At 39.9% G+C, this 22,515-nt stretch overlaps 2 protein-coding genes and 1 pseudogene across 3 annotated transcripts in view; 1 reads left to right on the top strand and 2 right to left on the bottom strand.

Moving 5' to 3' along the window:
• The window catches only part of MOGAT2 (monoacylglycerol O-acyltransferase 2), a 16,688-nt gene extending 15,688 nt beyond the window's left edge, over positions 1 to 1,000 (bottom strand). Inside the window, 1 exon segment of the mRNA XM_039847822.1 lies at positions 910 to 1,000. Within this exon segment, the coding sequence (XP_039703756.1) occupies positions 910 to 1,000 (91 nt within the window).
• Positions 1,001 to 4,248: 3,248 nt separating this feature from the next.
• Positions 4,249 to 4,367, bottom strand: LOC120590731 (uncharacterized; annotated as a pseudogene).
• A 1,368-nt stretch (positions 4,368 to 5,735) lies between these two features.
• Positions 5,736 to 22,515, top strand: part of MAP6 (microtubule associated protein 6) — an 85,829-nt gene continuing 69,049 nt past the window's right edge. Inside the window, exon 1 of one of the 2 annotated variants that reach the window (XM_039848083.1) lies at positions 5,736 to 5,763. The gene's annotated coding sequence lies outside the window, so the exon portion shown is untranslated. Of the gene's footprint in view, positions 5,764 to 11,570; positions 11,642 to 22,515 lie in introns of those variants that run through there. The other variant, XM_039848082.1, reaches the window with a different exon arrangement.

Genomic DNA, 22,515 nt, shown 5'->3' with positions numbered 1-22,515 from the left:
TGGTGTGTGTGCGTGTGTGTGTGTGTGATTGCTATTGACCAACCTGTACAGAGTACATCTATATTTTCGTACCAGGACTGTGGCCTTCGGTTACTGGCTGAACACTAGCTATGAGGGTAGCAGTTTCTACCAGGTCTGGTGTCAACAGATGAAATGAAGACTCTGCATACTCCACTCACTCTCTCTCCCAATCCTCAGGCCTGAGCCCTCCTCGAAAACATTTCCATCAGCAAAGCTGGAGTTTGGGCAAGTGTGGCCGCCCCAGCCACAACTAATGTGTTCACTGTCAGGGTGAGGGAGGTAAGGGGACCCTCTTACGCAATCCCAGCCCAGGCCCCAAGACAGGGCAGAGTAAGCACATCTCTTCATTTTACCCCATGACAGCTCTATAAAGTCAAGATTGTCAGTCCCATTCTGCAGATGATGAAATAAAGGCCTGGAGAGGTCAGGCATGGGTCCACCAAGGTCAAACAGCTGGTCAGTTGCCCAGCTGAAGTCTGACCTAGGTTTGCCTCACTCCTCACTCTACTTTCAGCCTGTACCTTCTCTCCCCTTCCTGTTCTTTCCCTGTTCCCCTCTCTTTTCCCCACTCCCTCCTCCCACCCCCACTACCTCTGTTTCTTCCTCTCTGAAAGGAAGAAAATCCATCCATCTCCTCTGAACGGCCTGAGGAGCCTGGAACTTTCCCACAGTTGCCTAGATCCTTCTCCACACCACAGGCAGCCTGAGGTGGGGGCTCTGTCTTAGTACTCAGGTAGAACACACAGCCCAGGAAAGCTAAGTAACCTGCCCAAAGGCACAGGTGGTGACTTCTACTCCACCTTAACCCACACCCGATGACACCCTCCAAAGGCCTCTGGTCAGGGGCTCTGAGCACAGCAAAGCGCCCTTCAGTCCAGCACCCCTTACCCAGGGCCAAGAAAGAGAAGATCCATTGCAGGACCACGAGAGTCTGCAGCCTGCACTACCATGGCACGAACAAAGACGCAAACTTCACCATGTTGGTTCTTCTGCCAGTGCTGGAGGCTTCTCTGGGCACTGCTGTGGTCAGAGGCATCCACTGGTTTCTGTTGTAGGTGGAGGTTGTGTAAGCAACCTGTGGGTAGGGGAAGAAGGTGATCCGCCCAGCCTAGCCACAATGCCTCCCTGTCCCTGCCCAGGTAGGGACCTGTTTCCTAGGAGAAACCTTTTAATCCACCTGTCCTGGGCCCAGCTAAAAATAAGAAGGAAGAGAAGGAAGTATACAGCCCTTATCTAGGGCAGTTGCCTTCTTTGGCTATGACTTATCTGTGAGATCATGTTTCACTAATCGCTTGGATCTTGCCCTTCACTTAGCAGGTAAAGTCTCAAGTTTAATACAATCTTGTCCTCTTCCCACCCGCCCAATGACCTGGCTCCAATAATTGTCTCCTCTCTCTCCTGCCATGTCCATTGCTCCCCCTCCACAAATATGCGATAATAGCTCCCATCTAAAAATCCTTTGGCCCCACAAGCTAGCTCCTCCGCCTCCTGCCCTATTGTACAGAAGAACTTGGAAGAGCTGTCTGCATTCCACACCTTGGCCTCCCATCCTGTCCTCTGTTACTCTATACCTCAGATGCCACCGTTCCACAGAACTGCCCTTGATAGATGCACCAATGGCCTCCATGTTGCTAAATCCAGTGGTCAATTTTGACCTCATCTTGACCTCTCAGCTGCCTTAGACCTGGTGGACCACTTCCTTCTTCTTGAAACTACTTGGCCTATGGACATCATACTCTCTAATTTCCTTCCTGCTTCTCTGGCTTCTCCTTGGTCTCCTTTATCCTTATCCTTTACTAGGTTCTTATCCTTTACTAGATTAAATGTTTGCGTTTTCTCCTGTCCTTCTTGGACCTTTTCTCTTCTCTTCACACTCACTCTCTTAGAGATCTCATCCAGGCTCACACAGTGAAGACTTCTAAATCTGTATCTTCAGCTCTGACCTCCCCTTGGGACTCCAGACTTGAATATCTAGATGACTACTTCACATCTTCACTTGAAAGCATGCTTGGCCCCTCCATCACAACATGTTTAAAACTATACTTGATTTCTACTCACCTGCCCACTCTGGCCATTCCTCGGCCCTTAGCCATCTCAGTAAAGAGTAACTCCACTGACCAGTTTCCTCGGGCCAAAACCTTAGCGTCACACTACACTCTTTCTGTCCTTCTTCATCCACGTCCATCAGTCAATTCTCCTAAATCTCTCCTTTTAAATGTACATTTTAAATTGAAATATATCAAACATACAGTGAAATGCATAAATCCTAAGTGCACAGAGTGATGCATTTGCACAAAGTGAACATACTCATGTAACTACCACTCTCAACAAATAGAAGCTGACTGGCTTCCCTGTGTCCTTGCCAGTCACTCTTCTCCTCCTGTGGCTCACCACTATCCTCATCTCTGCTTCTGAATTTTGTAAAAAGTGAACCTTACACTATGTACTCTTCGGGACTGGCTTCATGGCTCAAGAGTATATTTTTTGAAAGTCATCCAAAATTGTGTGTATTTGTGGTAATTTTGTTTTCATTGCCATATGGATTTCATTGTGTGAATACGCCACAACTTATCCATTTTGCTGCTGAGAAGCATTTGGCTTGTTTCCTGTTCTGGCTGTTATGAACCGTGTTGCTATGGGCATTTTCCTCTCTAGTTTTATTGAGAAACTATTGGCATACATGGCTGTATAAGTTTAAGATGTATAAAATGATTATTTGATTTACATATATTGTGAAATGATTACCATAATGGGGTTAGTTAATATCCATTATCTCATGTAGATATGATAAAAAGAAAAGAAAAAAATTCTCCTGGTGATGAGAACACTCAGGACCCACTTTCTTAACAACTTTCCTGTCTATCGCACAGCAGTTTGGGCAGTTTGCACCTGTTTTTTGGTGCATGTGTTTATACATTTCTGTTGGGTGTGTTCTGGGAGCAGAATCGCTGGGCCTTCTGGTATAAAGGCGTATAGCTTTCCAAAGCACTTGTGCATGTATACACTTGCACAAGCCCTGTGTAAGAATTCTGGTCGCTCGACATCCTCCTCTGCAGTTTAATCACTTTAGTGAATGTGTAGAGGTACTTACTTCATTATGGTTTATAGTATTTTTCTAACAGCTTATGAGGGTGAACACATTTTAATGTGTTTATTGGCCATTTGGATATCACTTTCTGTGAAGCTCTTGTTCTAGTCTTTTGTTGACTTTAATATCTCTTGCATTGGAAAGCTGCTTTCCATTCCCACAGCCAGTCTCTCTGACTCTGTCATTGGCTATCTTACTGGTCTCTCTGTCATTATGCCCGTTCTCCCTCTCAGTTTCAACACAGCTGGGCCAAAGAGCATGTGAATGCTCAAGCTTGGGATTAGTGCCAAGCTGTTTTCCAAAAGAGTAGCACCAAATTGCACTCCCACCAGAAATATATGAGAGATCTCATAGATGCATATCCTCTCTGATTCTTGGTTAGACTTCTTATTTTTTGCTAGTGTATAAAGTGATATCTTGTTGTGGTCTTGATTTGCATTTCCTGATTAAAAATGCTAAATGGGTCTTTATTCACAGGCATTTCCTCTTCTGTGAAAAGCTTGTTCTTAATTTTTGTCCATTTCTCTACAGTGTTTAAACTTTTTGTTTGAATTTGATGTTTTTTTATGCAGTCATGATACTAATCTTTTGTTGGTCCTGTATATTGTGAATCTTCTCCCAATTTTTAACTTAACTTTTAAGATGTCATTGGATAGTTATTTTTAATTTTAATCTATTCATATTTATCTGTCTTTTATTAAATAGACATTGCTTGGTCTGATTTAGAAAATCTTTTCTTACCTATATTTTCCATTAAGAATGTAAAGTTTTAAACAGAAAACAAACTCATAGATACAGACTACAAAATGTGGTTACCAGAGGGAAAGGAGTGTGGAGGAAGGATGAAGAGGGTTAAGGGGTCAAATATATGGTAACAAAAGGAAACTAGGCATCAGGTAGTGAGGACACAATTTAGTATTACAGATGTCATACTATAATGTTGTACATGTAAACTTTATATAATGTTATTAACCAATGTTACCCCAACAAATTTAATTTAAAAAATAATACATATCAAAAATTTATTTATTTATTTATTTATTTATTTTGGGGGGCGGGGCAAGGCAATCCTTGGTTGACCTCACAGATTGCAAGGACCTTGTCAGCTTACAATTCCTTATTTATTTATTTATTTTTTACACCTACAGCACCTGGTCTTTCTAGGTGGTCTCCCATCCAAGTACTAACCAGGCCCGACCCTGCTTAGCTTCCGAGATCAGACAGGATCGGGCTTGTTCAGGCTAGTATGACCATAGACACACACAAAAAATTTAAGTTTTGTTTTTCATATGTAAGTTTTTAATTCATCTGGATTTTTATGTAGTATAAGTTAAGTTCCAGTTTTATCTTTCAATATATAGATAATTATTTTTTTCACAAGCCGATTTATCAAACACTCCTCCCTTCCCCCAATGATGTAATGTGCCACCTCTGTCATGCAACAATTTCTACACATACATGGACTATGTCAGGGCTTTTATTCTTTCCCATCAGTCAATTTATCTATCTCTACCAGTGCCACACCATTTTAATTATTTTGTTCTAATATCTAAAAGGGTAAGCTTCCCTGCCTTTCTATCTTAGAAGTGTCCGGCTTTACTTAACCCTTTACTCTTCCATGACATTTTAGAATCATGTTAACAAATTCCAAAAAAACCTCTCTTGGGATGTTGGAATTCATAAAATATTGAATCCATAATTGATTTTGAGGAAATGGACATGTGAATAAAAATAAAAGTAAGACTAAATTCCCAGGTCATAATATCTAGCAAAAGAGCAACAAAGAAACCTAAAAGAAAGTACAAGGAAGAAAAAAATAAAAATAAAAGCAAGACTTAATGAGAAAGAGAATAGAGCTAATTAATAAATTAAGATTTTGGTTTTCTAAAAAAGTCAGTGAAATTAACAATTAGCTAATGTAATAAAGACTAAAGGGACAAATGACACAAACAAAATAAGAAGGGACAATGGAGAAATAATTATAACAAAAGATATTTTAAAAATCAAAAGAAACTACAGATAGTCCTCAACTTATGAGGGTTTAACTTATAGTTTTTTGATTATGATGGGGCAAAAGCGATATACATAATAAATTACTTGAGTTATTCAACACTTTATTATAAAATTGGCTTTGTGTTAGATAATTTTGTCCAACTGCAGGTTAATGTGAGTGTTCTGAGCAAATTAAAGGTAGGCTAGGCTTAGCTATGACATTTGGTAAGTTAGATGCATTAAATATGTTAACTTACAATAGTGTCAATTTAGGATGAGTTTATCAAGACGTAAACCATCATAAGTCGAGAAGCATCTATACTTTGCAAACTTCAATTTACATAAATTTGCATTTTTAGATGAAATTGAGAGTTTCCTAGGAAAATACAATTTACCAAACTGATCCAGTTAAAGATAGAAAACTTAGATTAGTTTCCATAGAAGAGAAAATTATCAAGGAATTTCCCCACAAAAAAGCACCAGGCTTTTTTGGTAAACAGGAGAAGTTTACTAAATCTGTAGAGACTAGATAGCTCCAATGCTCCATAAATTGTTTTACAGCTTTTAAAATGAAGAAAAACTTCTGTAATGCAAGAGCTCCAGGCCTGGAACTTGCACCTGGGTTTGGATATTCCGGAAGAACCACCAGGAGGACCAGAAAGGTGAGAAATGCCATTTATTACTCACAAGGCAGGAAAGCTTCAGCAGTGGCTGGTCAGCTGGTCAAAGCTGACAGTATAAAGCCTACTGACCAAGACCAAGCAGAGTTTTTATGCACACAAGCAGAGAGAGGAGTTATCTCATTGTGGGAGAAGCCGCCTTCTTAGACGAATGGGAGCAAGATGTGCTGCTTGGTTACAGGAGCAGATAACGTCCATGGAAGCAGCAGAAAACGTCCTTGGAAGCAGCAGAAAACGTCCTTGGGAGTAGGCACTGATGAAAGCTCTTTGTGCACTGCCTTCCTTGGGTGCTGGCAGGGCAGCTATCAGTCTTCTGAGTATGTGGAAGGGCTATATACTGAGTTAACCCTACGACTTCCAATTTCTTATGTAGCAATTGTAATTTTAATATTTAAACTCATTTTTAAAGAAAACACAAAAACAGAGAACCATAGACTTATTGAATTGCTTGTGAATATTAACGAAAAATATTTAAATAAAATATTAGAAATATTATATTAGAAAATGCTAGAAAAGAATTCGATGTCACACTACCATATACCATGATGCATATGCTTTGTTCCTAAAGCTAGATTCTTACTTAATGGAGAAATACTAGTGGCATTTCCATCAAGATCAGCAATAAATTCCCAGTGCTATTCAACATCATACTGGATGCATTAGGCAAAGCAATCAGAGAAGAGAAATCAGTAAGAGACTTAAGAATTGGAGAGGAAATGAGTATATCTATCCCTTGTAGATGATGTGATTATGAACTTGGAAAGCCCTAAAAGTATTTAATACTTGTCTTCCTTTTTACCTTTTTTAGAGTTCTTTATTTCTTAGAGTAAATCCAAGTTTTTGTCTGGTATCATATTCTCATATTCCTCCTGCATGAAGAACTTCCTTTAATGTTTCTTACAGCACAAGTCTGCTGGGAATTAATTCTCTTGGCTTTTGCTTGCTTAAAAACATCCGTATTTTTGTCTACCCTAAATTTTGAAAGATATTTAGGTTGACAATTTTGTTTTTTTAACTCTTTAAAGATGTAATTCTTATTTTTGTTCTTCTGTATGTAATGTATCTTTTTCTCCGGTTGCCTTCAAGATTTTCATTTTGCTTTTGGTTTTTTCAAGCAGCTTTAATATAATGTGTTAGATTTTAAAAAGTAATTATTCTGTTGAGATTCTCTGTGTTCTTGGATCTATGGTTTCCAAAACCGTATCTGTCGTTATTTTGGAAAATGTTCAGATGTAGAAACTGAGGCTTTGTTATCTCTTCTCCTTCTGGGATTTCAATTACATGGATGTTAGACTGTTCGATATAGTATCACAGCTCTTGAATGCTCTATTCTGTTTGTTTTCATTCCTTTTTCTCTCTCTTTTTCAGTTTGGGTAATTTCATTAGCCTATCTTTAAATTCACTGATCTTTCCTTTGGATGTGTTGAGTCTACTAATGAACCGAGAGAAGTACTTCATCTTTGTTGTTTAGTTCTAGTATTTCATTTTGACTTTTTCTTATTGTTTCCATCTCCGTTAATTTTGATACTAGTTCCTTAGTGCTGGAACCTGCCTGTCTTTGAGACACACACACTCTTTTGGTGCTGTCTTCCCCTAAGTTCCTCAACAGCAAAGCAGCCTCCTCCACTCCCTCCCTTCCGGGTCTCCACGGGTTGGCTGCATCCCTCTACTAAAAGGCTTAGCTCCTGTCATGTGGCTCCCAGGCTCCAATTATAGCTTCCTCCTGTTGCCCTTTCAAGCCCGAGTGGCAAGAGTACCCTTGTCTGGCATGTAGTAGAAACTCAAATATTTACTAAATGAATAAATGAATTAAGTAAGTAACATAAATTGTTGGGGGAATGGAGCGATACAAGTATGGAATTAGGAATTAAATTAGGGCCAGTTAGTAAAAGGCCTTGAATGCTAATTGTTTAACCAGAAATAACCAAATGGACTTGAGACCCAAGCAAGAGCTACAGGTGGTTGCTATGCAGAGGACTCCATCAACTACTGGGTACTGAGCCCCAACCTGTGTGGGCAAGTCCCTGCCTGCTTTGCCATCCTGGTAGCCTCTTGCCTTTAGCAAATGATGAAGGGAACTTATTTTACAATTTGGCCCTGAGAGCCCAGGATTTCTGTCTGTGCTATTGTCTTTATGCTGGGCATAGAAGAAAGATGTAGAGAGGTCCCTGCTCTTCTCATTCCCTACATTACCTTAGGGAAGCACAGACCCTCTCTGAGCCTCAGTTTCTACATCTGTAGAATAGAGGTAGGGTTAGAGTTACGGGGAAAGAACTAACATTAAGGGTCTACTATGAGTTGTGGTTTATATAAATACTTATTAAAGAGCTAGCATTTTGAGTGCTTAGTATGAAATAGGCAATCTATGTGCATTATCTCACTTAGTTCACAAAGTAATCCATGAAGTAGGTGCTATTAGTAGCATGAATATATACATACGAAAACTGACATCTCACGCAATCCCCACAACTCTCCAACGTAGGTTCCATTTAGTTCCATCACAGCTCTGAGAGGTGCAGTGACTTATCCGAAATCTCACAGTTCATAGAAGGCAGAATTAAGGTACAGTTTGGGTCTTTCTTACTCCAGAGCCTCCTCTCCCTATACATCACACTCTCCATTCCATCACTGTAACTGATTTCTTTTCTCGAACAGTCCATTAAATCTTCAAGCTCAGGAACCCTGTGTCCTCGGTATGAGAGAGCCTCTAGCTCAAAGAAGATGAGAGGAAAGTTTTGATGAAAGATACTGAAGAGGGGAAAGGGAGGGAGAGGAGAGAGAGCTGCGGGGAGGAGAGAGAGCTGCGGGGAGGAGGAGGGAAGAGCCTGAAAGCACCAGCTGTGAGGAGGCACTCCCTCTGGTGGTCATTATGAGAAGCTGCTGGCAGGATGGACTCTTCCCGGGGCAGGGATCCGCAAGGGCTTGGAAGAAGCCTGTGTAATAGGCAAAGCTGTGAGGGAGTCCGGGAGTCTTACAGAGATGATGAATGTACTGGGCATCTATGGTAGGTTAAATAATGGCCCCAAAGAGGACCACATCCTAACCTCCAGAACCTGTGAATGCTACCTTTTTATGGTAAAGGGGACTTTGTAGGTGTGATTAAATTAAGGCATTTGAGATTATCCTGTATAAGCAGGTGAACCCTATATAATCACAATAGCCCTTATAAGAGGGATACATGGAGGTCAGAGTCACAGGAAAAGATGCAGTGATGAAGGAAACAGAGATTGGAGTGATGACCTTTGGACATTGAGGAAGGGGCCATAAGCCAAGGAATATAGACAGCCACTAGAAGTTGAAAAAAGCAAGATAATAGATTTACCCCTCAGGACCTCCAGGAGGAACCAGCCTTGCCAATACCCTGATTTTAGCCTAGCGAAACTGATTTCAGACTTCTGACCTCCAGAACTATAAGAGAATAAATGTGTATTGTTTTAAGCCACTAAATTTGTGGTAATTTATTACAATAGTGATAATAATCTAATAAGGTGCTTGGCAAGGGTTCAGTAAATCTTGGTTCTGAAAGTTTTCTTTTTCCCTCCTCTCCCAAACAGCCATGGCAGAACACTTAGCCCATAATCTGTGCTCCGTGAGCTAACCTGCTCCTCTCTCTGCCTATAATGACTCTCTCCCATATGTACCCCATGCAAGCTTCCAAACCAAATTCAAATGCCACCTCCACTGTGAAGCTTGCTATCCCACGCCATCCCATCAGGTAAAACTGGAGACCCACAAAACTCAAAATAGGGAATCCTTTCCATCTTACAGCATAGCTGCCCTTATTCATGTCTCATTCCCCACCAGCCCGAACATCTGTAGAGGTTTTGTAGATGGCATGAGTGAATGCTGTATAAGGTGAGAGCCCATGGTGGAAGATGGCTCCAGTGAAATAAACATGTGCTCTCTCTGACCTGGGTATGTCCTCTCATCTGTGCCTTCACCATGGGCCTGCCTTGTGAAGCCAGTATGTCACTTTGCATCCTGGACAGTTTCCTTTGGATATCCCACAAGTCTTTCAAGCCTACTATGTCCCAAATTGACATCATCATGTACCACACACATGCTTCTCATGCATTCCCTGACTACGCCCCCCACCCCCCGCCAACCCTTTTCCAATTCAGTACTTTGGGGTCATCCAGGACTCTTCTTTCTCATTCACTCTCCACATTCAGTTATTTAAAAAGTCCTGTAATTTCTTAGCCTCTTCTCTCAAATCCATCTTCTTTCTTCTGTCTCCACTGCTTCTATTGCAGGCCAGACCACCATTGCTTCTTCACTGGATCCTGCAACAGCCTCCTCCCTGGTCTTTCTGCTTCCAGGCTGGCCCAAGCCAGCCCCTTCACCACACAGCAGCAGTCAGAAAGAGTTGCTAACATCTGAACATGTTGTTCTCCTTGCTCAGGCAGAGCAGATACAGATAGTAATTTTGGTTTCCAGCAGCCAATGGGTCGCCTTGCTCCTTGCCCTTCTCTAGTACTTCCTAAGAGATCACACCTAGGGGCAATCTGCCATTAGCATCCCTGCCTACTTCATTGTGATACCTAGTTCCACTAGGAAAACAGCTGCTGCTTCCTACTCTGTGGCCACCACTGTGACCAGGAGGGACCCTGTACTACAAGGCCAGCTGAGCTCTTCTAAGGCCTTCATAGGCTGAGGATCCACCCTTGCCACAACAAGCATAAGAAACTGCTTCCTTATCAAATACCGTTTACCACAGCAAAAGTTTTGAAAAGGATTTCTACAATCTTGAGTTTTGTGAAAAGTAAAGTATTCATTTTGTTTTGTAACTTGAACTTAACTCTATTTATTATAACTAAATAAGAACTGGTGTGGGATGCCCATGACTAGTTGGCATAATATTGCATTTGGAGATATTTAATTAAACGCATATTAATTTTGATGTTGCTCTTTTTCTGCTCACATTTTAGAGCTAATATATTTTTCTTCTCAGGGTTTAAATATTTGTGTAAGCACTTGAAAAGTTCATGAGCCCCCAAGCCATGAGGCCATGAGACTGTGAAAAGATCCCCGGGTTTCTGCAAAGAGGCCTGGCCCCCCAGAGTGCTTAGGACTGAGCTCACATCAGAGCTGAGTGGCTGGGGTGGGAGGGTTCCAAGCTCCTCACGTGGGGGCATCAAGGTCACCCCTGTTGTGCTATAGAGGGCCTGGCGATAAGAACTAGAGGAAAAGAGGCTTTGGGTGGGGAGGAGATGCAGGAAACTCCGAGCACCCCTTACTTAATCTTGAACCCTCCTGCTGTTATTTTGCCCACCCCTCCCCCATCCTCATGTGTCGTTGACTCAGACATAGGTCTCTCGAAGTCTGGCTCCTCAAAGAACTTAAGGCCCTGATATGACTAAGTGGAGAGAGATCAGAGTTCCTGGCTCCCCCACACCTCAGTCTCATTTTCAGTGTTCCATTTCCCCAACATTCCAACCTCACAGAGCTGTATAATGGAAAGAGTGGAGGCCTGGACCCATATGCTGGCTCAACCTTGAATTAGTTCTATGATTTGAGGTAAGTCACTTCCCCTCTCTGAGCTTCGATTTCCTTATCTTGAAAATGAGATGACTAATACCAACTCATGGATTATTGTCAGGATCAAATATGAAGCCACTAGCACAGTGCTTGGCAATCTGTAGGCACTCAGTCAAGAATGGCTTCCTTTCCTCCCGCCATTTCTGAACCTGCAATATTACCAGTCACTGAATTTGGTCAACTATGTCCTGACTTCCTTCCGTTTCCTTGTCACCAGGTTACCAGTATATCAATCCTATGTGAGTAAGAGAATGAGAGGTCAATTTGCCTCATAGTTGATGTGTACAGGGCACAGTGCTGGGTGACATTATCACTTTTTAAGGTAAGAATGACAAATATTTATTTTTTCCCAACAGGCTTTGCTCTTTCTTCCTTACCCTCAGTATCCCCAGTATTCAGCCACTCCACAAAGGAACAAATTGTGGACCCTCTTGGCCAAGTTCCAAGCAGCAATCCCTCATATTCATCAAGAGAAAACTGATTCTAACTAAAAATTATTTCCCCTGACCATTGCATTTGACCCTACTATTTAAGCCCAGCAGGAAGGCATACCTTTTAAAATAGAAAAAAAAAAAATGTAATCACTTAATTTCAGCATACATCATGAAATATTTTGAGTCAGCAAATCAGTATGATAAATTGTGGCTAATGCATTTTCCTTGCAGAAGATGGATGGCTGGCGTCCAGCTTCAATCAAAACTGCAGTATTCCTGTAAAAGATGGCAGCACATACTTGACCCACCCTCTGTTCCCCATCAAAACTTCATGTGGCATTCTCATATCTGGGGGTAATGCCTTGAGAAATCTGAGTCAAATACTGCTCAACAAGCAAGGAGTAAGATCTCTAAATTGTCTTCTCGTCATTATCACCACCATCTTCATCACTACCATCACCATCATCACCACTAGCAGCAACAGCATCACCACCACCATCACCATTAATGCTGTCACCACCACCATTACCACTGTCATCACCATCATTACCACTAAGTCATCATCACCATCATCACCATCCAACCACCCTCATCATCACCACCAGCAGCAGCATCACCACCATCCAACTATCATCTGTGAGCACCTACTGTTTATTAGATAAGGTCTATTCTACAACATCGTTATGAGGTTAGTACTTTTATCTGTACTTCTCCAGTAGGGAGACAACTGAGGTTCAGAGAGAATAAATTATTTTCCAAGGTTACCCAGCTGGTAAGAAGTAGGGCTGAAATTGAAAATGTGGTTGCTATGACTCTAAAGCCCAAGTTTTTTCTACTGTGGCATAATTTCTCTCCTGTTTTTCCTTTTCTCTCCCTGACCCATCTCTTCCTTTGTTTGTGAGCTCTTGTCAGATCCTCCTATTCAATGCTCCATAATTTCTGGCATGCCCTCAAAATTAAATTCTTTATTTTTACCTACGCAGTCTATTCTAACTTTATGTCCACTACTCTCTCATCCCCTCCAGACTTATACTCGTTGAGGGCAGAGACTGTCTATTAGTCAATGTATCCCCATTTCTCATGGCTTGGCTTATGATTTATTCAAATGTTTGTAGTCTGAATCCAGGAATGAACATGGATGCAGACAGATGAATAAAGAGACAGATGGGTTAATGAATGAATGGATGGGTGATTAAGTGCATTAATGGATGATTAAGGATAACTCTCAAATCTACATTTATAACCTTCTCCAACTCACTCCATTCTTCTATCTCCAAATGCTTATCATTTAGCTGTCATCTAAAACTAAATCTGTACAAACCTGAACTCCACCCAATGCATGGATATGGGAATGCCACAGGAAGTTTTGATAGGGAGCAGAGGGTGTGTCAAGTTTGTGCTATCTTTTTTCGCAGGAATACTTTGATAGAAGCTGGACACCAGCCATCCAGCCATCCACTTTCCTTACTGCTTTTTCTGACAATGGTACAGTACTGCTATTCCTCCCAGTGTCCCCCTTCACTGGTCCTCTGATTGACTCATTCAGTCGACAGTATTTTTTTGCTGGCTCATTCGGTTTTTTTTTTAGTTATCTGCTATGTGCCAAAACCAGTTTTAGGGAATAAAAACAGAATAGATAAGACAGGCAAGGTCCTAGAGAACTTAAAGGAGTTCACAGCCAACAGTAGGGTGGAAGGTAATGTATTAAACAATAAGCAAATCACAACTTAACAAGATAATTATAGAGCATAATGAATGATAAGTTAGAGAAATAAACAGAATGATGACAAAGAACTAAGGGAGCTCACACTAGATAAGATGGTGAGGGAAGGCTTGTTTGAAGGTGTGATATTAAGCAAGATCTGAAGGACGAGAATAAACCACTCAATATAAGAGCTGAAAGAACATTCCAGGCAGAGGAACTAGCAAGTGCAAAAGGTTCTGGGGCTGGAAAGAGCCTGGTGAGTTTCAGGAACTGAAAGGAGGCCCATGTAGCTTAGAGTGCAGTGAACAGCAAGATACCATATGAAAGCAGGTTGTTAATAACCTGAGCCGGGTCATGTAGTGCCTTGAAGGCCATGGTGAGCAGCCAGGTTTTATTCTAAGATCAGTGGGAAGCCACTGAAGAGTCAGGGGAGTGCCATGACCCCTCTGGCAGGTAAGCAAGGAGCTGCACCCTAGGAACCCCAGGTCCAGATGATTCCTAGGTGACTTATCTTAAGTCATTAGGAGAGGGATCACTCCAAGTCCACTTACACTGTTATAGTGCACAGAAAAGTAAAGCATCCAAATGCTTTCTGTAAAGTCATCATAACACTCTTGGCCACCCTGACAAAAAGGCCCAGCAAAAAGAAAATATACTGAGCTTACTTATAAGTATTAATACCAAAAATTCTTAACATTTTAGTGAGTAGAATTCTGAAGCACATTAAAAGAACAACTCATCACAACCAAATTGGCATTATACCAAAAAAGACAAGATTGGTTTATTAATCATGTATATTAGAATTAAATATGTTGGAAGACCAAAGTAGAAAAGACATGATTATCTCTGAAGAAACCAAGAAGACATTTGATAAATGCACCATATATTCTTGATTTTTAAAAAATTTCTAAGTAAAATTAGAGCAGACGGATAGTTTCTAAATATTTTATGCCAAAAATCAACATCATGCTTAAAGATAAGATATTGGAAACATTCCCAATGAAGTTGGGGATAGTAATTCTAGAGGTGTTTTAAGAGCAAGTGGATAAGAGAAAGCAATGAGAGGTATAAATAGGAAAGAGGGAGTCAAAATTGTCATCTTTGTAAACAAATTCAAAGTCATCTATAACCTATTAAAACTAATTAGAGTTTAGTATGGTTGCTGAATAGAGATCACTACATGCAACAATTCAACAATCCTGTTGTGTATAATTACAATGAAAGATATAATTTAAAAATATATCATTTCAACGAAGCACGTAAAAAGATGTTCACATCGCTAGCCATTAGGGAAATATAAATTAAAACCATGATAAGATACCATTGCACATCTATCAGAATGGTTAAAACCCAAAAGAATGATAGTACCAACTGCTGACAGGGATGTGGAGAATTGGATCTCTCATTCACTGCTGGTGGAAATGTAAAATAGTGCAACCACGCTGGAAAACAGATGACAGTTTCTTAAAAAGTTAAATATACGCCTTACAACCTGTAATCACACCCATGAGCACTTATCCTAGAGAAATGAAAATAGGTTCACGGAAAAACTTGCACATGAATGTTCATAGCAGCTTTATTTGTAATATCCCCAAACTGGAAACAACCTAAATATCCTTTCATGGGTGAATGGTTAAACAAAATATGATATACTCATACAATGGAGTAACAGTCAGCAATAAAAATGAACAAAGTTGATCTTAAGGAAAATGCTTTTAGCCTTTCCCCATTATAATGTTAGCTATAGGTTTGTCATATATGGTCTTTATGTTGAGGTATGTTACCTCTATTCCCACTTTACTGAGAGTTTTTATCATAAATGGATGCTGTATTTTGTTGAACACTTAATGTATTGCTGAATTCGGTTTGCTAATATTTTGTTGAGGATATTTGCATCAATGTTCATAAGAGATATCGGCCTATAGTTTTCTTTTTTTGTAATGTCTTTGCCTGGTTTTGGAATCAGGGTAATGGTGGTCTCATAAAAGGAGTTAAAGAGCCTTCCTTCTTCCTGAATTTTTTGGAATTGTTTGAGAAGAATAGGTGATAATTCTGTGAATGTTTGGTAAAATTTGCCTATGAAGCCATCTGGTCCAGAACTTTTGTTTTGGGGGAGGTTTTGGATTACTGATTCGATTTTGTTGGTGGTAATCAGTAGGTTCAGGTTTTCTGTTTCTTCTTGACTCAGTCTTGGGAGATTGTATGTTTCTAGGAATGTGTCCATTTCTTCCAGATGGTCTGATTTGTTGGCATATGATAGCTCATAGTATTTTCTTATGATCCATTGTATTTTTGTGGAGTCCATGGTTATTTCTCCTCTTTCGTTTCTGACTTTATTTATTTGAATCCTCTCTCTTTTTTCCTTAATGAGTCTGGCTAAGGGTCTGTCAATTTTGTTTATCCTTTCAAAGAACAAGGTCTTGGTTTCATTAATCTTTTGCATTGTTTTTCTAATACAATACCTGTATTGCTATGAATTTCCCTCTTATAACTGCTTTTGCCATGTCTCATAAATTTTGAGTCATTGTGTTTTTATTTTCATTTGTCTCTAGGTATCTTTTGATTTCTTCCTTGATTTCATTAATAACTCATTCACTGTTTAGGAGCACTATTTAGCCTCCATGTATTTGTGTATTTTTCAGTTTTTTTTCTTGTAGTTGTATTAGTTTTAGGAACAAGACAAGGATGCCCACTTTCACCACTCCTCTTCAGCATTGTATTAGAAGTCTTAGCCACAGCAATAAAACAAGAAAGAGAAATAAAAGGCATCCGAATTGGAAAGGAAGAAGTAAAACTCTCGTTATTTGCCAATGACATGATACTGTATAGAGAGAACCCTAAAGATTCTACTAAAAAACTGTTAGAACTGATCAATGAATTCAGTAAAGCAGCAGGTTACAAAATAAATATTCAGAAGTCAGTGGCATTTTTATACACTAATGATGAACTTTCAGAAAGAGAAATTAAGGAAACGATCCCATTTACAATTGTGTCGAAAATTATAAAATACCTGGGAATCAAATTAACCAAGAAAGGATAGAAAAAAAAATGGCATAGATGATAGAGGCTCTGTTCATCCCTCTGACAACCAAATCAAAGTTGTGATGAAAACAAGGAGCAGCAGCAAGGAAAAATTGCCTGGGATCTAGATGAACGAGCCATACAACTAGGGAAAAATCCAAGAAAGCATCTTGCAATGGCAGAAGGTAGGACAAGGCGAAGATTTGGGGCTGCCTGGTCTCAAGCGGCTGGGTGAGATGGAGGCAGCAGCAGCAGCGGCAGACGCCTCTTAAAGGAGTCGTGTCTGCGAGCAGATTTTCCCGGTGACGGACCTGCTCTCTCTGAGCACCAGTGCCAATTTGGCTGCGCACAGAGGGCACCAGAGACTTATAGGAAGACAATATTGGAGTTAGGGCCTAAGCGAGACTTGCTCTGTTTAGAAGTGCCGGTGGTATCCATTGTTCCCTGTTGAGCCCTCCCCGGCTCACAGTGTGCAAACACAGTGCCGCCATGGCTGAGACGTCATCAAACTGGATAACAGAGGTTGCTCTGCCCAGAGGATTCCCTGAAACCCCGCCTCCCCCAACTTGCAGCCCCACCCAAGCCACATCTAGGTGTATCCTCAGCGAGTCAGGTGCTCTTTGCTGAGACTCACACTAGAGGCAGCCTCGGTTTCTGGTGTGGACTTTTGAGTCAACTATAAGCAGCACAGCATCTGTACATTGCTTGCTGACTCTTAACAGGTGACCCTGGAGGGGTAGAGGCTTGGGCTAAGTTTGGCCTGCAGCTGAACCCCTCTCAGGACTGTGCCACTGGACACCTACTTCACAAATCCACACTAATAAGACTGGGAGACTTAGGAGCTTTGCTTAGCAAATAGAAACAGGCACGGAAAGGCAGCCAAAATAGGAAGACAAAAAAGCTGGAACCATATGAGAGAAAGGAACAGAGATCCAGATATAATGGAGTCTAGTAATCTAACAGATGCAGAGTTTAAAACACTGGTTATAAAGATGCTCAATGAACTTTTGGAAAGTGTAGATAAATTCAGTGAGAACGTCAACAAAGAGATATAAAACATAAAAATGGAAATGGAAATTATAAAAGGGAACCAGTTTGAAATAAGAACACATTATCTGAGATGAGAAGTAAATTAAATGGAATAAACAAAGAAATAAACAAAGTGAATAAAGAAGAAGATCAAATGCCCTACCTAAAGGACAGGAAAGCCAATCAGCACACTCAATCAAAATGGCAAGAAAAAAGATGCCAAGACTATAAAAATAATTTAAGGAAGATATGGGACATTTTAAGGCTCCAAATATTTGTCTGATCAGCGTAACTGGAGAAAATCAAGATGCTGAACAGCTATTCGAAGAAATAATGATGGAAAATTTCCCTAACCCGGTGAAGGAAATAGACATAAAACCCCAGGAAGCTCAGAGAATTCCAAAAATCAGGGATCCAAAGAGGCCCCCACCAACACACATCATAATTAAAATGCCAAAGTTTAAATACAAAGAAAGAATATTAAAAGCAGCAAGAGAAAAACAAATAATTACCTACAAGGGAACACCCATAAGACTGGCAGCTGATTTCTCAAAAGAAACTATGCAGGACAGAGGGCTTGGCAAAAAAATATTCAACAGGATGAAGACCCAGGATCTACAACCAAGAATAATTTATCCAGCAATGCTATCATTTAGAGTTGTGGAACAGATAAAGAGCTTTCCAGACAAAAATAAGCTGAAGTGATTTATCATCACCAAGCCAATATTACAGGAAATGTTGGAGGGACTTCTTTAAAAAGAAAAAAAATGTATCAAAAACAGGAATAAAGAATGGTAACAACTACATTCCTATCAATGAGTACCTTAAATGGAAAAGAATTAAGTGCTCCAACCAAAAGAAAGTGACTGAAAGGATAAGTAAACAAGACCCCTACATATGAAAAGGAAAGGGATGGAAAAAGATACTGCTTTGATGGACCTAGATGGTGTTAAAGTCAGACAAAGATAGATAAACACTATATGATTTCACTTATATGTGGAATCTAAGGAATAAAAAGAACAAACTAATCAAAAACAGACTCACAAATATAGTGGGCAATTTGGTGATGGACAAAGGAGAAGGGGGTTTGGAGGGCTGGGAGAATAGAGTAAAAGGCTAAAGAAGTACAAATTAGTAGCTGATGGATGGTCATAGGGATGGGGAGCACGGCATAGGGAATGCAGTTAGCATTAATATGATGGCTAGGTGGAGGGTAAGGAGAGGGAGGGAGCAATTGGGGGGATCATTTTATGAACTATATAGATGTCTAATATAATGCATTGTATACGTGAAACTAATTTAAATAAATAATTAAAAAAAAATAACAATTGCCAAAAAAAAAAATCACAATAAATATTGGCATATTTAAAAATAATTGCTTGCAAAAATTAAGGAGACTGTATTTTCTTATTACTGGGATGTTGCCAATTAATCCATGATTTCATACTGATGTTTGCTCTGAGACTACCATAAAATGTGTAAAAGAAGGCTTCCCTCCATTTCCATGTGTGTATGGTATGTTCCTTCTTGGGAGCAAAGGGATGAAGGGAGAATATAATAAAATCCTCAAAATGTAAAGTATAGTTTTGAGTTGAGAAGCTTTCTTAAAATCTACATTGTAGCTTCTTCACCAAAAATGGATGGATCTTAAGGGAATTATGCTGAGGGAAAAAGTCAACCTCAAAGGTTACACACTGATTCCAACAGTCGCAAATGTCAAAAATCTAGAGGAGAACAGGTCAGTGGGTTGCCAAGGAAACCAGGGAAAGGTGTGACTATGAAAGGGTAGCAAGAAAAAGATCCTTTGTGTTAACAAATCAGTCCTCTATCTTGATTGTGGTGTGTTTATATAAATCTGTACATGTGATAAAAGGTCACAGAACTATACAAGAAGACATATCAAAAAAATGAGTGTGTAAAAAATGGCGAAATCTAAGTAAAGTCTATAGTATAGTTAATTGTCTGATACTAATGTCAGTTTTCTTGTTTTGATAAAGTACTATAGTTATTTTAGATATTACCGTTGGAAAAAGCAAGGTGATAGGTACAGCGGGCCTCTCTGTAATAGCATTGCAATTTCTTGTAAGTTTAAAATTACTTAAAAATAAAAATGAAAGAAACTCATTTCCAATTACAACAAAAATCATTACAGAAGAACATAAAGAACTGAATAGGCAGAGAGCTTTGATATCTTTATGAGTAGAAAGTCTCAGAATCATGAAGTTGAAATTCTTCTTAAACATTCAATAAATTCAACACAATTCCATTAAAAAATTTCATAAAACTTTTTGTTTTCATAAAGTTTTCAAAGATTGACAAGCTGATTCTAAGATTAATATGGAAGGATTAAGGGCTAGACTTCCAATGCAGTATAAGCACCATAAAAGCAGATGTTTGTCTATTTTGTTTAATTACATATCCCAGAGTCTGGAACAGTACCTGGCACCTAGAAGGTGCTCAAAAATATTTGTGAACACATGAATGGTAACTTAGAAAAAGAAGGAGAAAAAAAGAAGGAAGACGAGAGATATGCCCTATCAATTTTAGATTATAATATAGGCTCAGGGGTAAATAAATGAACCAATAAAACAAAATATAGAGTTTAGAGACAGATCCACATACAAATGAAAACTTGTTATATACTAAAGAAAGAATTATCAATCAGTGAGGAAAGGATAGACTATTAAAATAACCATGCTTAAAGAATTGGCTGTTTATGTGGAAAAAATTAGATCCTTATCTATATCAATTAGATATTCTACTATAAGCCATATGAAAGTGATTTAATCAAAAACAGATTTCTCTTCTTTCATAAAAAGAATTCTAGAAATAAAAGAAAAAATTAATTAAAAATAAATAAAAATATCCAGAGGTAGGCTGGCACAGCAGCCCCACAACGTCATTAATGCTCCAGATTGTCTGTCCCTCCAGAATCCTTAGCTTGCAGCTTTTGTCCTCAAGCTTATCACCTCATGGTGGTAAAGGGTGATTCATCTCTAGCCCATGTCCATTTTTCAGAAAAGAAGAAGTGATATAGATAGTAAGTGTCGGAGTCAAATCAGATCTGTCTGACTCCAAAACTACTCTGCTTGGAACACTTACTTACTCTTCTGATAGGAAAGCTCTTACTATTCATCTCTCATTAGTCACTCATTCAGCACCTTGAGAATGAACCTCTGATATGATAACCTTAGTGTTTGCTAATTATTTATTTATGTGTCTGTCTCCCAATCCTCCCATAACACACCCCTCTTAGGGCCCTTAGAGCTAGAATCCATCTATGTTCCACATTGCCCAAGACGTGGAGTGAACATCAGGAGACTAGACTTGCTAAATTGAAAAAGGATAAAGTCTCAGGGACTCTCAATAGTCCCTCCCCACTGCCTGCCCTCCAATTTCTAGTTTCTCTTTTTACCTTTGAATATCATTATTAAAAAGACATCTGCCAAATACCAGAGAGTTCTGTAGAATCGAGGGGGAGGAAGGGTCAGATCAGATTATATTGTTTATAGAAACGTATCTCCTAATGACTGAAAAACAGTGCCAGGCATCATTTTATTAGTGAAACTCAAATCAAATCAGCAAGAGGCAAAGACCCAAGTAGGAGGAAGTGTAACAGATAATTGACTAATCAGATTTGTCTTCTCATCCTGTTTGATTCTAAGGGTTTTAAAAAAAAAAAAAAAAGCTCTGTTTTGCAATCACTTCCCAATCTAAACACACAAAGGACTTTCTCCCCCAGAAACATTAATGCCTGCAGCTTAACTGATGGCAAAAATTCTGCCTATACTGGAAAGAAACAGAGCTGAAGGTCAGTGAATGTGTCTAGGGGTAAGGAGTAGAAGACAGTGAGGGAGACAGAAATGGAAGGACATTAAGGAGAGACCAAAAGGTACTTGGAAGAGCAAGAGGTCTTCATGGAGAAGATGTCCAAGTAACTGGCCTGCTTGGGAAGCTCCACCCATGGGTTTCCTGCATGGTTCCTTAGAATATTAATAGCTACCATTTATTGAGCTATTGCTATATGCTAGATATTGTGGTAAGCACTTTTAGTGTATTGCCTCATTTTAATTCTTAGAACAATCTTGCAAGTTCAGAATAGGTACCTCCCCCACCTCTTCCCTGGGTTCATAGATGAAATTAAAGGTCAGGAAGTTGTAGTGATATGTCCATGGTCATACAGCTAAGGTATGGAAAAGCCAGGATTTGAATCCCTGTGGATTTGATTCGACTCAAAGCTTCTGCTGTAAGTCCTTAACTATCTTCACAAAACCACTTTGAGGTAACTATTATTTCCTCTATTTTACAAATGAGGCAACTGAGACCCAGGGATGACCTAACTTGCCCAAGTGACACAGACAGTAAGTGTCAGAGCCCAAACAGATCTGACTCCAAAATCTACCCTGCCTCTCATATAGAGGAAAAGCAAAAGCCAGGGGTCAGGAATGTGCCAGAAAGCCCCTGCATGTCAGGCCCTACTTTTTCCCATCCACCCTTTGTTTCCCATCCACTCCAACCTTCACATTTAGGCCCCTTACAAAAATCTTTTCACTGCCTCTCCCCTAGTGTGTCCCCTGGTTTAAACAGGGACTGGTTAGTTCTTGGGAAGCTCTAAGACACCCCTTCCCCCAAGGAAAGGAACAACTAGCTTGGAGGAGAGGGTCCCATACCTACACATCTGAGCAAGGCCTGTGCATAAATCTGGTGGGTGCTTGGATCTGGAGCCAGCCAAACTGGGTTCAAATCCAGCCTGGAGACTTTGGCCCATAACAGTAGCTCCCCTTTAAAAAACAAACAAACAAACAACAACAACAAAACACATCTATCCTAGGACAGACATTTCACTAGGAGTTTCCTCCATATTTAAAAAATTTATTCCCTCAGTCCCCATGATTGGCCCTATTTTACAAAAGAGGAGCCTGAGTTCCCCCAAAGGGAAGTGACCAGCGTAAAGACAGCAAGTCTGTATGAGCCTGGGACTGGAACCCACCTAGGCCCCAGATTCTG

This window comes from Pteropus medius, unplaced genomic scaffold (assembly GCF_902729225.1).
Source record: "Pteropus medius unplaced genomic scaffold, Ma_sr-lr_union100, whole genome shotgun sequence".
NCBI lineage: Eukaryota > Metazoa > Chordata > Mammalia > Chiroptera > Pteropodidae > Pteropus > Pteropus medius.
Note: the sequence above shows the minus strand (reverse complement) of the source record. Positions and strands in the feature narration are given on the sequence as shown.